The sequence below is a fragment of the Malaclemys terrapin genome, chromosome 10, assembly GCF_027887155.1.
Source record: "Malaclemys terrapin pileata isolate rMalTer1 chromosome 10, rMalTer1.hap1, whole genome shotgun sequence".
Taxonomy (NCBI): Eukaryota; Metazoa; Chordata; order Testudines; family Emydidae; genus Malaclemys; species Malaclemys terrapin.
The window spans coordinates 65,429,649-65,447,576 of NC_071514.1; the positions used below are offsets into that span (position 1 = coordinate 65,429,649).

At 40.2% G+C, this 17,928-nt stretch overlaps 1 protein-coding gene across 3 annotated transcripts in view; it reads right to left on the minus strand.

Annotated features, from left to right (window-relative positions):
• TXNDC11 (thioredoxin domain containing 11) overlaps positions 1-17,928 on the minus strand; it is a 93,377-nt gene that overhangs the window by 52,828 nt on the left and 22,621 nt on the right. For all 3 annotated transcript variants that reach the window (XM_054041719.1, XM_054041720.1, XM_054041721.1), the window contains one exon: positions 9,188-9,281. In XM_054041719.1, coding sequence (XP_053897694.1) covers positions 9,188-9,281 — 94 coding nt within the window. The remainder of the gene's footprint in view (positions 1-9,187; positions 9,282-17,928) is intronic.

The window sequence follows — 17,928 nt, forward strand, 5'->3', positions numbered from 1 at the left end:
CCCGAGCGCTACCGCTTCGGGCAGCCCCGTGCCTGGAGACCCTGCGCCGCCGGAGCCCGGGAGGGAAAGTGCCCGGCTGGGGGCGCAGGGTCTCCAGGCACGGGGCTGCCCGAAGCCGGTAGCGCTCGGGCAGCCCGGCTCTTAAACAGAGCCTCCAGCAGCTGGGGCTCTGTGTAACTGACACTGTGTCAGTTACACACAGCCCCAGCGGCTGGAGGCTCCAGTCCCCGCGGCTCTATTTAAGAGCCGGGCTGCCGGAGCGCTACCGGCTTCGGGCAGCCCCGTGCCTCCAGACCCTGCGCCCCCAGCCGGGCACTTCCCCTCCCGGGCTCCAGCGGCGCAGGGTCTCCAGGCACAGGGCTGCCCGAAGCTGGTAGCGTTCAGGCAGCCAGGCTCTTAAACAGAGCAGCCATTTTCCCGGACATGTTCCGCTTTTTGGCAATTCCCCCCGGACGGGGGTTTGACTGCCGAAAAGCCGGACATGTCCGGGAAAAAGAGGACGTATGGTAACCCTACCCAAAGAACACATCAATTTCAGGGTCGCCTGCTGAATTTGTTGGTGCATACACTTGGATTATTGTACACTTGATATGTCTTGTTTGCAGACGGGCTGTTATTCTGCCATTCACCGGTTCTCAAGACAGCAGGGTCTTCGCTGGAATGTTATCCTGCATAATTCCTACACTTCTTTTGTGCATTCCTTCTCCTGAGTATAAAATTGTAGCACCACCAGACAATATCTTGTCTCTCATTGCACTGACACCAAGTATGTTCAGATGTGGGTTTTTTCATATTTTGTGTAGGCTTGTGCCAGCTTTCCCATACTACACAAAGTTCATACATGTTCCCATACTATACAAAGTTCCATGTGCCTACTCTTGTTACAAATACTCTTGTCAGCATTTGATGTCTCAAGATTTTTCCGGACACGTCCGGCTTTTTGGGCCTCAAATCCCCGTCCAGGAGGAAATCCCAAAAAGCCGGACATGTCCGGGAAAATAGGGAGGGAGGGAGGGCCGGCAGTGCTCGGCCAGGGGCTGGAGCCGCTGGGACCAGCGGTGCTTGGCCGGGGGCCAGGCCCGGGGTGCTTGGCCGGGGTGCTCGGCCGGAACCAGGGCCGGTGCTCCAGGGGCCCAAGCCGAGTGGGAGATGCCAAGGCCAGAGCCTATTGGCCTGGGCCGGCTGGCCGCCAAAAGGAGCCGCTCGGCCGGGGGGGGGGCGGACTGGGCCGCGCCCCGCCCCGCCTCAGCCAGAGCTTACCTGCTGCCTCCCTGTTTCAGGCTTCCCGCGAACATTTGATTCGCGGGAAGCGGGGGGGGGGAAGGGAGGGGCGCAGGGGGGGGAGCATTCAGGGGAGGGGGCAGAGTTGGGGCAAGGACTTTGGGGACGGGGCGGGGAAGGGGCAGAGTTGGGGTGGGGCTGGGGGCGGGGAAGGGGCAGAGTTGGGGCGGGGCCCCGTGGAGTGTCCTCCTTTTTTTAAATTAAAATATGGTAACCCCAACTGAACTGTTTCTGCTGCAGTAAGGTTTTACCTGCATGGGTCACAAATCCAGCTGCAGAATCCTCCTCTTTTATCCAGTGGGACCAGCAGTGTTTCTAACAGTGCAGAGCATTTGACTGGAGGTGTTGAAATGAATGGTTAAAGTTCAAATTAAGCATGTATTTAAATGCCTTGCTGAATCAAGAGTCTATATGATCATCCTAAATGCTGGATTGATGGGTGAAGGGTAGGGAACCTAAATTATGGTTCCTAATATCATTATCTGAGGGTTTTATTTTGAGTGAGCAGATATGAGCAAGTTCTGTTTGTTTTTTTAAGGACAAAATTTCAAAATCACATTTCTGTCTGAAAACTTTGTGCATACTACAGCTAAAGGCAACAGCTAAGAGTACGATAACTAACAGAAGTGGGAAAAATATTTCTCTATTTTTCCAGTTTGTTTACTCCGTCCATCTGATAGTACTTTGTTTACAATTAGCATCATCCTTTCCCCTGATAAGTCAGTTTCTCCCTTATTGAAAATATTCAAGCATCCACAGGAGAGAAGAAAAATATTTATTAAAAACACGAAAGAATTTTAAAAAATCAGGATATATTATTTAAAGAGTGTTCTATCAGAAAATGATATTTTTGTCATTTAAAAAAAAAATCAAGTTGACAGGGTCTTTAACCTTTGCATTAATATACAGTATATGCATACACATACACGTATATTTCTATATTTGCTGATTTATAGCACCTAGAGTATTAAATAGATGCCATATAAACCGAAAAACAGATATAGAAAGCTGCATATTATCACGATGTATGTTTTCTAACCTGTTTCTACAGAATTCTATCCCTTTTCTCACCAGTACGTGAGGTGGCTGATTTTGTTGTCATGGAGACAGAGAGCTGTCTGCCTTTATTTATTTATAAATAGGAAACATATATAGCAGTTCAGTCATTATTCAACAAAATCCCACCCAGACTCTCTCACTTTTATCATCGTTTTTTAAAGAAGCCTGAATCTTTTCATATCAAAAAGATGCAGATTTAAGTACCTTCTACAGAACTGCATCCCAGTGCACTAGAAACTACTGGAGGGCTTAGCAGAACACTTTAAGGATGAAAGGATGCTCATGTCTTTGGGGAGATAAACAAGTAAATATTTAATTATAAGAATGAAAATAATATATTATTGCTTAACTATATATTTTGTCTGCCTTGTCTTTTAAATTGTAAGCTCTTCAGGCAAGGACTCTTTGTATTCTGCTTGTACAGTGCTTAGCACAATGGGCCCCCAACCTTTACACACTACAATAACACAAATAATAAGTAATAAAGAAATGGGTAATAAATAATAATGGTTTTAAACTTCTAAAAGTGTGTTCCATGGAAGATGTGAAAACACAAGTATTACTGATTTAACCCTTCTGAGGCCTGTAAATACTATGCCAAAGGTCAGTGACTTAGTTGTTGGTATTTTGTACTCTGCAAGTATTGGTTTGGCACTAACCATGGTCCTGCAGGAAGCTGTCTAATGCACATTTCCAACAAGAAAAAAGTCCTTGGATGAGAACTGTATACTAGTGGGAAGCCACAGAAACACAGGGATAAATTATCAGATCCGGAGTAAATAAGCAGGGCTTAGAAATAGGCTCATGATGGCAGGCATTCTGCATTTTCTGCTCTTTTTCTTCTTAGAGCCAGGGGAAAGAATATCACACAATTTACAAGTAAACTGCAAGATCACTGTTCATCTTCAACTGTTCTTGAATGCTTCCTGAAGGGACAAAAGGCAGGGCTGGCACTTCCATTTAGGCAACCTAGGCGGTAGCCTAGGGCACCAAGATTTGGGGGGCGGCATTTTGCTGCCCTTGGCGGCAATTCGTTGGCGGGGGGTCCTTCCGCGCTCCGGGTCTTCGGTGGCAATTCTGTGGCGGGTCCTTCACTCGCTCCGGGACTCACCGCCAAAGTGCCCCAAAGACCAGGAGCGCGGAAGGACCTCCCCGCCGCAGAATTGCCGCCGACAACCAGGAGCGCGGAAGGACCCCCGCCTAGGGCGCCAAAAATCCTGGCGCTGCTCCTGACATTAGGAACAAGGGAAAAGGGGGTTGGGGAAAAAAAAAGAAAAAAGAGATGAGATACACATATGCAGTACAGAAGAGAAAAAAGGAGGGCACAAACTAAACAGAGAACAAAAGTTTAAGAAACTGACAGATCTTGAAATCAAAATAGCAGGTACTAGCACAAGAACGTAGCAACTGCACCTTGGCACAGCAGTTGCTAGAAACAACAGATTGCAGAAGGATACAGTGGAATTCACTGTCACTCAGGAATTGAAGAACCATGAGGATAACAAAAATACCAACAGATACCCACAGAGTTGTTGACAAAGCCAGTCAGTGTCACAGCACTAGTCAAATACAGGCAGACAGAATAACACTTTTTTTAAAAAATGGAAACAATAAAAATCTACTGAAAAATCTAAGAAATTCAGCACAAGTTCAAAAAAATAGCCATCCTAAAACTTTTGTACAAAGATAATTCTTCTCCTGTAGCACAAATGCAAAAATATTTTCTAACTAAAAAGGCAGATGAATTTCAATACACAAGTTCTCCAACAAGAATTCCCTACTCCACTCAGTATGGCTGACTGGATGAGCAAGTAAGGACCTTCTGCAAGTTAGCCAAGATTTGCACTACTTAAATTACATGAAATGCAACTTTTCATCCATATGCAAGCTTCTGATGGATTATTTCTCTGCAAATACAGCTGCCTCTGACATCTCTGGTTTCTGTTCATTGCCATAATATCACATGACAAAAAGTAACAATTCAAAATTCTTAACCATTTAAAATGTTTTGCAAACACTGACTGGCAAGGTTTCTCAAGCACTCATCTTTCCATCAGCATAACTTTTAAAAAAATTAATACTTGCCATTTTTGGCAAATATGCTGTTTTTTACTAAAGATCTATTTAACAAAATTAATTAACAAAAAATATTTATGAAATAAGTGAACAACTCTGCCTGCCAGGGATGCACCATTACTGGAGTCTTTTTTCCTGATAGTCACAGGACACCTAGTGCTAACATGCAGTGTCACAGAGTAATGTCACACAGTGAAATGCTGTATAATACAGAATAGAGTAGGAATTCATGATAGTAGATAGTTTCATTCAGCAGTAGACAATATGGGTAAAGTGTTTTATGATGCAGAGTGATGCTTCTTTTGAAGCTGACAGCCTGAGGAGGCTATATTATATACCAGTTATCCTTTTTACAGCATTGCTGGCTTTTTGTTACTGGTTACTTAGCTTACAGTAACTTTTGTTCCTCAAGATGTGTTGTCCACACAATTCCACTCTTGGTGCATATGTACTCCATCTGCATGAGATCAGATTCTTTTGGCCAGCAGAATCTGTTGGGGCCATGCCTGCATCTTAGGCATCAGAGAGTTTAAGGCCAGAAGCGACCACCAGATCATCTAGTCTGACCTCTTGTCCTCACCCACCCACTACCTGAAAGCATAAAGGGTGGAGTGAATCCAAACATCTCTCAGTTCCTTTACCAACAAAGAATCCTGGAGGAGTAGAACGCCAAAGGAGCAAGGAAGGAGGGCAGGTTGTGCAATCCATGTAGGCAACACATCTCAAAAAACCACAATTACTTCAGGGTATGCAACCGTTCTTTCTTCTTCAAGTGAGCGTCTAGCAATGTTGGTGCCTAACAAGCAGTTGTCTGTTTGCTTGAAGATGGGTTGTAGGAGTCCTTCTCAAACAATGACAGCAGGACAGCCCTACCGAAACAGGGATCTGAACTGGAAGACTCTACCAAAGAATAGTGTCTTGTAAAGGTGTGGACTGAGCTCCACATATCTAGTCTGTTTGCTACTCAAAGGTTGGACTATACAGCCACAAGAACACATGTGATGCTGTGATATCATCATCACATACAATGGACAACCTGTAGTTGGTAGGAATATGAGTACTGAGGGGGGTATCAGGAGGGATATTCCCAATGAGTCCTAGATCTTTTCCTGCTACCTCTTATGGAATTTCCCCTTCAGTCTCTTCCTGATTCTATTGTGCCACCCAAGGAGGGGGAGGTGAATGGAAGATGACTCCCTGATGTTTCTAGATGGGGATGAGGAGCAGTAAATGTCATCTAAGGGATGGGCCATTCTATCTGTCTTGTCTCTGGGGGAGGGAGAGGTTGGTGTGATGAACTGATACACATTTGTACATGTCTGTATCAAATTGTGACTTTCCTTGACACCACCATTTTGAAGAACTTGCATTTGACTTGCATTTTGAGTGTGTAGCTGTGATTGCCTAGAGATTGCAAGGATAGACCAAGGCAACTTATTTTAATACCAGTCACCTCCATGAAGTGACTAACACAAGAGGGGGTCACAATACTGGTTTAAGGGTCTAGGGCAGCTGGATTGCAGAGTCCTACATCCCAAGGGGCCACACAGGAGGTCTGCACCTGGAAGTGTGACTGGATACTGCCCAAATCCAACTGGCTTGGAGGCATGTGGTCTAAAGGTCAGGTCCAATTACAACAGACTGATGACTGTCCACTAGGGGTACAGAGGTGGTAGGTACCAAGGCACTTTGTACCAAAGCTGAAACCTATTGAAGAAAAGCTTAGATTTTTCCCCCCAATGGGCAACATCTAACTATAACAATAAATTAACTAACAATCACATAAACATTAAGATTACTAACTAATGTCAGTAGCACAGTGCACATAGAAAAAGGGGAACTCTTCAGGAGTTCAGTCTCACTGGCATGATCAATAAGAGAAACTGAGGGTCAGTAGGGCCCATTCCACCCTTATTACCCTTGGGGTGGGGATGCGCAAGGACAGTTACGCTACAGGCACAGCCTGAACAGACACTACTGTCCAAAAGAATCAGGAAGCATGACACAAAATATCAAAAAGTTGAATCCATGTGAACAATTACATGAAGAACTAAAAATTAGGAACGCTACAATTACACATTCAAAAAATGAAAAATATTCACAAAGTTCATTTTCCAGTTGAACAAAAATGTGATGTCACAACAAAGCAATTGTTCATAATTTACCTCATTGATGATCTGATCCTACAAGGTGCTAAGTACCCATATCCACTGACATCAATGCTTTGTATTTTCTAGAATCAGCTCCTTGAGTAGGATTTCATGCCATAGAGCAACACTCAGCTTTTTCCTCCTACATTGCTTTCCCATCATAATAAATACCTTATAGATTAAATCTTACTGTGATAGTATGTGTTAAAGATGGCAGCGTAAGTCTTCTGAACAATCTGAGAGTATAAGCACTTATCTACATGTCACAGCAAAGTGCATTCGAGGAGTAATTTGTAAAGTGCTCTAATGTGCTGTGCTGTAGCAGCCCTTTATAGACCCAGCTAGTGCAAACTATAAGGAATCTAGTTTGCCTTAATGTATATGACAAAACACATAAGAGAGAGTTAACAAAAGAATTACTCAACCAGCAAAAATAAGACAAACGGTCTTCCTCAGCATTTTAAAACACAAATTATCAATCTGCATAATTAAGGAAAATTAAAAACATAAAATAAGGATTGGGTCTCAAAGGACGACTAATTAATAATATATCAAAGTCAAAGCTGGGACTACTCTGTTCTGCCAAGTTTTGCCACAGATTCACTTATCTTGGGCAAGCTACTCCATCTCTTTATGCCGCAGGTCCCCAACCTATGAAGTGGGGTCAATAATAATTACTAGTGTTGTGAGAATTAATATAATGTATGCAACAAACTGGATAAAAGAGGCTATAAAAGTTGTATTATTTAGTGTTTCCGCAACATTTGGCATGAAATTATCTAGATACCATGTTCATTACACCTAAAAAATGTATGACATTTACAGCTGCAAACATCAAAATAAATAATGTAAGATATTTTTGTAATTATATTTTACACTGCATTTATTCTTGGCGTACAAGCTCTTGTTTCAGAGATGAAGCATTTTAAATGCAGGAATGTTTTGTGCCCTTTTCTCTGCAATGTACTCAGAATTAAGAAACTGATGGTTTAACTGGGGAGGCCAGGTCAGTGGTGTGTAAACCACTTTAGTTATGACATCATTGCTTCTGCTCCTAGGAAATGTGGCAAAAATGCTCAGCACTTAAAAAGCTACAACAGGAACACAATTACATTATAAAATAACCTTTCAAAATACATATAAATATGTTATGCTTTATGTTTATGCACTGAAACATGAAACATTTTGGGGTTTAGTTCTCCTTTAATTTGGAAACTAGAATAAAACTCTCCAAAATACAGATATGTCCTTTGCTTAGATAGATATTCATGTGGATGGGGGTAGGTTGGCTATCTACCAGCCACTAAAACAGACATAAACCAAACCAATGAGCATCAGTCAGCAACAGAGCCCACTCTCAGAGTTTTACTTTTCCCCCTTAAAAAAAGAAAAGAAGAAAGATTTAGTTCTTCTTTATACATAACCTTTTTTGGGGGGGGAGGGAGGAGGTCAAATTTCTTGATTTTAAGTGACCACTGTGGGAGGCGCATCTCCTTTTGTTAGCAGTTGTCTAACCTACCCTGTTTCCCCGAAAATAAGACAGTGTCTTATATTAATTTTTGCTCCCAAAGATGCGCTAGGTCTTATTTTCAGGGGATGTCTTATTTTTCAGAAATGAAAAATGCCTTATTATCGGTGGATGCCTTATTATCGGGGAGGTCTTATTATCGGGGGGATGCCTTATATTACAACGAGAGGCAAAACTGTAAGTAGGCCTTATTTTCGGAGGATGTCTTATTTTCGGGGAAACAGGGTAAGCTCCATGTAAGAAGACTATCTTGGTTTTACCATAATCACCCCCAAGGAAGTAAATATTTCTTTGTTTAGCATCTTTCAGTAGAAAGGGTAACTTGAAGAGATTTACAAGATGTTTCCGAGACATTAAGTAATGTAAAATGAGGAAAAGTGAAAAAGCCAGAAGCTAAATTAAGCAAAGTGACAGGAAAGAGCTGAGGATGAGCCCCAGTGTCATGTCTTGCATTAGCAGACTTCTGACTCCAGTGTAAAACAAAACACATCTGAAAAATAGATAACATACCATGGACTCCGCAAATCAGCAGTCTCAAATATATGTTTTTGAAGAGACTGCTCATGTGAGTAAAGCCACTCAAGCATAACTGTTTGCAGGATCAGATCCTAAAAAATGGAATGCACTCAATAATTTTACTGCTTAGACTTGTGATTTTGCTTAATTTTCATTTGGCTACAAAAATTATATTTACTTTTGAGTACTTCTGTACCCAAATACTAGCCAATGAAAAGTGACATGAAACATGAACTGCAGTTCCTTCAATAAAGTGGAGAGACTTGGCAAATAAGAGTTGTATACAAAATGAAGATCACATTTATTCTGCCATGAAAATGTGACGAAGGATAAACACACTATGTATTTGATTTCACTCTGCCTGTCCACAAGATATATAAGATAAGAATTAATTAAATAAAAGGTGTTTTACTCCTTAATCCATTCATTGTCTATTAACAAAGGAATACGACTTAGTCATCAGACCAATACTAAGAGCTGTAATTCTCAAATTACAGAATATTTCAGATGAGAACTGAAGTTCACATATGTAAACTATTTGCAAAGGTGCCTTAAATTCTTAATCTTAAGCTTTTACCTTTCTTTAATGAATGTAATGCTGATGTGAAGAACGTCAAATAACCAGGAGGCTGAGGTGAAGCATTGAACTCAAAATATCCTAGAACTCCAGGCTGCAAGAATAAGAATTAGAGTTAGCTAAGCTATTACAAAAGTACACATTTATGGGATACTTTAACTATAGTAAAAAACATAACAGATTAAACATTGATGGGTTGTTTTTGTTTTTGTTTTTTGTTTGTTTGTTTTTTAGAAAAAACAAACTAGCCATTTTACTCTGCAGGAAAAGTGGATCTTAAAAGGAGGGGAAAAAATCAGCCAATATTATAATTTGGAAAATGTGCACAAGACCAAATCTGTATATATGTAGAAACATTATAATTTCACAGTTACATATTTCCCGTGTTAGTTGTTACATTATTCTCTAAGCAAATGGTAATAATTTAAAATAATTGCAGGAGTCAAGCTTCAGCACCACCATGTTGATGGAAACTTGATTTTCTACATAGCACCATACTGGGTTCTTCTGAAATTGAGATTTGGGATTTAATGTGTCATCGTACAATGAAGTCAACTGTAACCCTTTTTCAACGTAAAATACTTGGCTTTCTTTAAGTTTTTATTATACTGTGCATGATTCACATCTATATATGAAGCCTCTGCATGACTGCCAGTCTAAATCACACTGGGAAGCTATCAATCATATGAGATTCTTGCAAGAGAAATCACTGAGAGACTGATTTCACAAAAACAAAGGGGAGAAGCCCAGATCCTATTTGCATTTCCACAAAAAGAAAATATATTATTTTGTTGGCCTGGGCAACCAGGTAATTTGAGATTTAAAGGATCTGTGATCTCTAGAAAGAAATACAAAATTTTTGTCCATCGAGACTGGGTTGAGGGAGGGGAGAATACTGGTCAAAATAGAGAGAAACTACAGATCCCATTCCCTTTGCTGGAGATATGAAGCTTAAATGATAGCCTAATAAAAATAGATTAAGAACAGGTGTGCAAGAAGTAAGCTCAGATTTCTCTGGTTTCTGCCATCCAAAATTAAAGATAAACCCTGAATTTTACTGAGATGGATATACAATTATTTTAAAAAATTACTTAGGGATATTTTACATTAATGAGACTTGAACTGGTTTGTAGACTTTCAAGATGTGATAATAGTGTAGGAGTACAACAGTGATTCTTAGAACTTAGATACTTGAGTAGACAGATCAGAATGTAAGACAGCCTTCCTTGAACCATTTATATTTGCATTTGCAGATAAAACAAGTAATTCATCACACACTCAACTTGCACTGATCAGGAGGCATTTTCCTGAAGCTGGAGCTCAGGTGTCGGACTCTTATTCACACTTCATTTTCTTGATAACTGCACTGCTATCTGGACAAAGAGCTACAAAATGGGTTTAAAAGCTACCTTTTAAAAATGAACACTAAATGCAACTTGTTAACATTAATGTGAAATACTGAATTTTATTTGTGGTAAGTGTGGATGGTTATCCTTTCACTGTTCCTTTCACTGTCCTATGATGAAAGAAGATTTCTCTGGATTCACGTTTCCTAGTGAAATACATTTTAAATGAAAAAGATTAGGTGTCACATTTCAAATTCTGCCTTAAAGTACAGCTGAAAATGAGTTCAGTAATCTCGTCCAAGTCCCAAATACACAGACGTTTGTCCAAATCACACATATTCTCTCTCTCTCTCTCTCTCACACACACACACACACACACACTCCCTCTCTCACACACGCATACAACCCCACACTAGACAACTTGGCATGCCTGACAGTCTCTACTCAAATAAGGCCCATGACTGGAAAAGCAAACTGTGAAGAATTACAAAGGGGTCTCACAAAACTGGGTGACTGGGTAAGAAAATGGCAGATGAAATTCAATGTTGATAAATGCAAAGTAATGTACATTGGAAAACACAATCCCAATGACACATACAAAATGATGGGGTCTAAATTAGCTGTTACCACTCAACAAAGATCTTGGAGTCATTGTGGATAGTTTTCTGAAAACACCTGCTCAATGTGCAGCAGCATCCAAAAAGCTAACAATGTTAGCAACCATCAGGAAAGAGATAGATAATAAGACAGAAAATATCATAATGCCACTACATACATTCATGGTACATGCACACCTTGAATACTGCTTGCAGTTCTGGTTGCCCCATCTCAAAAAAGATACATTTTAAGAGCCCAGCCACATATTTCAACTTACTACAATATTGCCCACCATTGCTGGAACTATGAAATGTAAGCAGTTGAGAGAAACATCCACTGCAAGAGAAGCAACTAGTGAGATACTTTGTAAGGTGGCTTTGATTTTCTTGTTTTTGCATGATAAATATGGATTATAAAATATAATCACAGTTTTACTAAAATATATTCTACCTTTATTTTCTACATGAAGTTTGCGATCCTCCATAGCAACTGATTGTGAGATATTACCAACCAACTACATCCTTCATCAAGAGAAGAATGGTTCTGGAAAAGTACTCAGAAGCTACAGATATTCAAAGGGGCACAAAGGAGGCTTCAAAACAAAATCTTAAACTAGCTTCCAGCCTTTTTCCAGTAGTTTGAGAAAGGAAGTTACCTAGAGATATAGCTGTATCTTTAAACAAAAGAAGTCACACTGCTCCCACTTTGGGAAGAAAGATGAAGTCTGACATTCTTCTGAAGTGTGTAAAAGTTCTGGATTGCGGTCACTTCTGGGATTCAAGGACTACACACTCACTGATTCTGGGGAGGGTCAAATGAAGGGGGATACACAGCTCCTACTTAGAAGATACTGGGAAATGTTTTCTCTTAATTTTGCCTTATTTGTCTAGATTTGTTCTTCTGGGTTTTTTGAGAGGTTGAATTACCCCGGGCTCTCAGTTCTCTTTTAGTGTGGTGTAAAATGGACACTTTTCTTTGGAACTCTCTTGATTTCTCTCTCTTCTGAAACTGGCTGTTTCTGAAAGTTCCCCTACTTCTGTGAATGAGGAAGAACTGGGGGATGAGGACTGTTTCAGGGCTTCTGGATTTTTTCCAATCTGGTTTTGTCCTGCTGCTTGGACTATTTTACATCCATCTGCCCCCAGTCTCATTGGGAGAAAGAAGCGTGTCTCCATGGTCTTGGTCTTTTCTCTTCAGCACTAGAGCAGTGACAGGATCTACACCTCTGTCTGATGAAGAATGCTTTCTTTCTCCCTTCTTGAGAAAGGGAACAGAGTCATCAGGGATTACTTTTTCTGGCACAAGTAGAATCAAAAGATGTGTGTACACTTCAAGCTCCAGGGTCAGATTCCCATCTTGAGCGGACATACCCACACCAGCTCTGATCAAGCTAGCATGCTAAAAATAGAGCATAGCCACAGTGGCGCAAGGGGTTAGCTACCCCGAGTACTTACCATCCAAGATGCTAGGCAGGTACTCAGGGCTGCTAAACCCTCATACTGCCATAGCTGCACTCTATTTTTAGCACACTAGCATGATCAGAACTCGTGTGGATATGTCCCTTGAGCTGTCCCAGGTCGAAGCGTAGACATATGCAAAGTCACTTAGCACCACTCTGGCTGAATTTATCCTTGTTCTTAAGGCCTGAAGTAAGAACCAGGGATCGGTGGCAGTATTAGGGGGATGGGGAGAGAGCAAGCACTGTTTTGTCCATTCAGATGGAAGCTCTTAAGCACTGTCCGGGAGCACCCTCAGGAGAAGAGTGGTGCACCTTAAGGAGAGGAGTATCAGGGCTAGCCGTGTCAGTCTGTATCCACAAAAACAACGAGGAGTCCGGTGGCACCTTAAAGACTAAGATTTATTTGGGCATACGCTTTCATGGGTAGAAAACCCACTTCTTCAGATGCATTGAGTGAACATTACAGATGCAGGCATTATTACACTGACACATGAAGAAAAGGGAGTTACCTTACAAGTGGAGAACCACTTGGAAAACCAGTCGTGTCAGTGGGTTTTTTTTACCTACGAAAGCTTATGTCCAAATAAATCTGTTAGTCTTTAAGGTGCCAGCGGACTCCTCATTGTTCTTAAGGAGAGGAACACTTTAAAGGGGAAACTTATCTTTTGGGCCCAGAATCACCAATGATAAACACTATATGTCCTATATCAGCTAAGGCTCTTAAAAGTTAAGGAAGGAACTGTAGACTGGGGTGAGGTAGCTCCACAGAGATGAAGGCTGTCTAGTTTCCTATGTGTACAGCCAGCTGAGTAGTCCAGTGGGAACATCTCCCTGCTACTGACCTAGCCTGTCAGAAAGGAAAAGGAGGCAGAGTTCTGACTAATTCCTGAGGTGGATAGCTCAATTTTCCCTAGACAGACATAGGCTACAATGGAGACTGTTCCCTTACCACTGCTCTCAAGCTGGGCACTGCTGTAGCAGAGATGGGAGCCAGCTTCATAAGCAGCTGGTGAAGAAATGACCCACTCAACTTGCACTGATCAGGAGACATTTTCCAAGAGCTGGAGCAAAACAGGGAGCTCCTTCCAGCTAGGTCTCCCTTAGATGTGGAGAGGGCAAGTGTGCTGTGCACCTTTGTGTCTTTTGTTTACTCTTCTTAGGCCAGTTAGGCCTCTCACCTGACACTACTGAAGGAAAAAGTCTGCTGCTTAAGCACCTCAGATGGAGGACGTTGCTCCTGAATAATCTGGTTAAACAGATGAAGAACTGAGTCAGAGATTAACATTTTGTTAAAATAACTGTTAGATGCCTCTAACTCAAAAAACTCAGTCTGGACCCAGAGCTTTCTTAGAAGCAGTAAATCTTACTCCTGAAGTAGTTTAAATCTTTTTTGGAAGGGGAGGGGGGTTGTCTAAGACCCCAAATACTATTCTGTGATTTTTCCTGCATCTCTCAAACAATTCCAATTCTGATCTCATACCATTTTTACAATGGTGTAAGTCCACTGCTGCCTTCAATAGAGTTCTATATTAGTGTTAGGAAGAGAAGAATCAGCACTTTTAAATCTAGAAAATAATACATTTTTCAACCAGCTATTTTATCACAGGGTTTGTGGCCCTCTTGTGGCATTAAATATAGCTTTTCAGTCTATTAATATCTTTACTAATCTATTTTTGTTATACAGTACTGTGTCACTTTCCCATCGACTTGCTATTTTCCTGTTAAATTTCATATAGGTCACAGGATTTGAAACATTCTACTCATCAATAATTCTAAGAAATAGAAACAGATAAATAAGATGTCAAAACGAAGTCAAATGTTGATCAAAATTCTCTACATCTTTTCCGAAATGTTCAATCAAAAATGTTTTGTACATTTAATTTTGAAGAATATCACTTCTGATGTACTTTTTATCTGTGTAAATTAAGAGGAAGAAAAGGGACACTTGTAAATATGAATTGCTAATTCCCCCAAATATATCACGTCAGTCCTTTACAAAATGTGTCCCCTGGCACAATAAGAAAAAATAAAAGTAGTCTGCTCAGAAATAGTTTAAATCTTTTTTTGGTCATCTAAGAAACCAAATAGTATTCTGAGATTTTCCTATGTCTCTCATAAACAAAGAATCCCAAAAATAAGATCAGTGAAATGACTAAAAGAAAGATTTATACGATCTGAAGAGAAACCAGAGTATATAATTCACAGCAAACTGTCTTTTCACAGACTTCTCCCCTGTTCCAAACACAGGAAATCACAATGTGCACACTGTAGGGTTTTGTTCTATCTATAAAAAGCTGGAAATCAAAATGACTGCTGATCAGTCATGGTAAATATTTGGTTTCTTATTATTATAAGAAATTAACATTTTAGCATGTAAAAGATGAGGCTCAACAGCAGAGGCTAGCCAAAAAAATAGTACACTGTTGGAGAGGAAGTCCATAGAAATCTGCTCATGTTTCCTGTTCTCCAATCCAAAACACCTATGCCTCAGGACAGGGATTCTCCAACTTTTTCACAGAATGATCATCATCATAATTCAGAAATTATTTCAGGGACCACATCCTCTCCCATTCACAGCTGCACATTGTCCCTGGGCTTACACGGAAAAGCAATTTTAGAAAAATAATTATATATATTTTACTGCTTTTTAATGTGGCAAAATTTGAATCACACTGTCTGCTTTTGCTTTTAAACCCATCTTTCCCTCCTAACTGATCTGTTCCTCTCTTGCCCTCTGCTTTCCTGAACATTTCCGTGTGTTCTGGGTTTCCTCTCCACTGCAAATGCTGTCCAGCCATCGGGTCCTTTTCTCTCCCCACTACCTAAACTTATGGCACAGCTGCCCAATTCCCTTCTTCTCTACTCTTGCCGCTCCCTGACAGCTTCAATCTCACTGGTGCTCTGATTGCTGGAGTTGGCTGATATTTCTCCCTCTTCCTCTTCTTTACCATAACAGTTGTCCTTAGTACCGGCAGGAGTCATGGGACAGCTGACATAGTGCTTGGAGAACATTCATTTAGCCATAAATGAGTGAGGGAAGGAAGACAAAGTAGACCTATTTTTTAGTCCCCTTTACACTGGAACCAACAAGGATTTGTTTTCTCTGTTATAAGAGACTGTCCTATAAAACCAAAATGTGAGAATGTGCCAGATGTAAAGTAAACATTGCTGATTTTGCAAGGACATAGAAGAGTTTTGAAAGTGGGAGAGAAAAGAGTTTGAATGTGCACTGAAAATATAAATGATGTTTAACTGTTAAATGTTACTATTTTAAAAAGAATACTTTGTATTTCTATGGCTTCTGCCATTGGAGAATATCAAAGCACCTTACATATATTAATTAAATCCTAGAAGCCATAAGAAGTTAGGTAGGTAAAAATTACTATTCGTTTCAAAATGACAGAATCGAGGAAAAGAGTTGCCCAGGGTCACACAGTAAATCCAGGGCAGAAACAGGAATAGAAGTCAGTAACTCCTGACGATCACTTCTTTGCTCAAACCACAAAGCAACATTGCTAGTCATGAATATAAAAGTCTAGAACAATATTAGCCCTAAAAAAAATAAAAAAAAGAGAGAAGCGGGAAAAAAGCTTTTTTCTTCTTTAAATAAAAAAAGATGAGGATATATGTATTATCCATAAAGATGACTCCCAATTTTTCAGTCATCACAATCAAAAAATCAAGATAAATCACCTTTTAAAAGTTAAAAGAATAGCCCCATTCATTTATATAGACTATATCTGCTAAAATCAATGTACATTTCTCACTGTGGCATTATCATTTTTACTGCATAAAGCTGTAAATAAAAAGTTCAAAAAAGGAGAAAGACAAATAAGAATCTGTGTGCACACAATAACTGGAGCTCAAAAACAGCAGTTTGTCCTTTTAAAAGGAAAATAATCCTTCACAAAGTGCAACTAACATATCTGTCAGAACAGAAGAAAAGAATTTGCCACCGAAGTTCAGTCTCACCAATGCCACCCAAGGCTTTGTCATTTCAGTTTATCTACTGCAATTCCCCCTATTCTGGGCTGTCACAATGCAACCCTATGTCTTGCAGCCAGTGCAGAATGACACAGCATGTCTGCTACCAGAGGTGACCATTAGAAAATATCTTATGCCCAACCTTGCATGTCTGGCAGAGGCTGCCATTTAGTCCAACCCATAAATTACAAACTTAGATTCTGCAAAGAAATTCACGTCAACATATGGATCTGCTTTTAGCAATCCCTTTACAAGATGAGGGCCTTATTTACTGATGTATAATCCCTTAAACAATATGTGACCTAGACACCCTATAGACCCTCCTCCTATTCACTGTCCTTCTCAGGCTTTGGGCTCTTCCTCAGGACATCTCCTGGTGCCATGAATCAGAAGTAATCCAAACATCTGTTTTTGCCTGAAGAACGAGGAGTACATGTGGCCCCTTTATAGTCTAACAAATTTACTTGAGCATAAGATTTCGTGGGCTAAAGCCCACTTCATCAGATGCATATATATCTTCCTACTGTATTTTCCACTGCATGCATCTGATGAAGTGGGCTTTAGCCCACGAAAGCTTATGCTCAAATAAATGTGTTAGTCTCTAAGGTGCCACAAGGACTCCTCATTCTTTTTGCTGATACAGACTAACACGGCTACCACTCTGAAACTTATTTGCCTGGTGTTTCAAGTTGCATCATGCTTTGTTTTGAAGTTATAACATTCTTCAAAATACAATTTCAACTCATCCAGCTGAAGATCCTTCCCCATACATCAATCTTGTAGCATACAGGTTCTTTCTTATACATACCAGATTGCAAACAGAAAATTGTTCTCCACCTAAATTATTTGACAATTGTATTTGTCTGAACTTTAGAGCACATTTGGTACAACCTTGCATTTTGATATAAGCAATGGCTACCTGAGGCTGCTTTTATGTTTCAGAGAAACAATCACAAATGTTAACTCAATAGAACAAGTGATTTTTTAAATACATCTTTTTTTTTTTTAAGAGCATCTATCAGTATCCTAGAACTCAAGTGCTCATTTTGTTTCTAGAAAGATAATTACATATGTCTATCAAACCTTACCAATTTAGAGGTATTCTTAAGAGGATGTTGGATGCCCTCACCTAGAAAGGCAAAGTTTGCCAGTTGTAACCTCAAAAAGCAAAAGAAGAATCAAACATCACAAACAGAGATACACTTAATCAGTCCAGTAGCTATGAAATTATACAGGTTTGCATGAAAGAAATGCAACTGCTTTATCTACCTTCGTAATATATACTACTGACAGGTTCGCTTCACTTTAAACATATTAAATATCTCATGATGTATATTTGTGAAAAACTGCTAGTT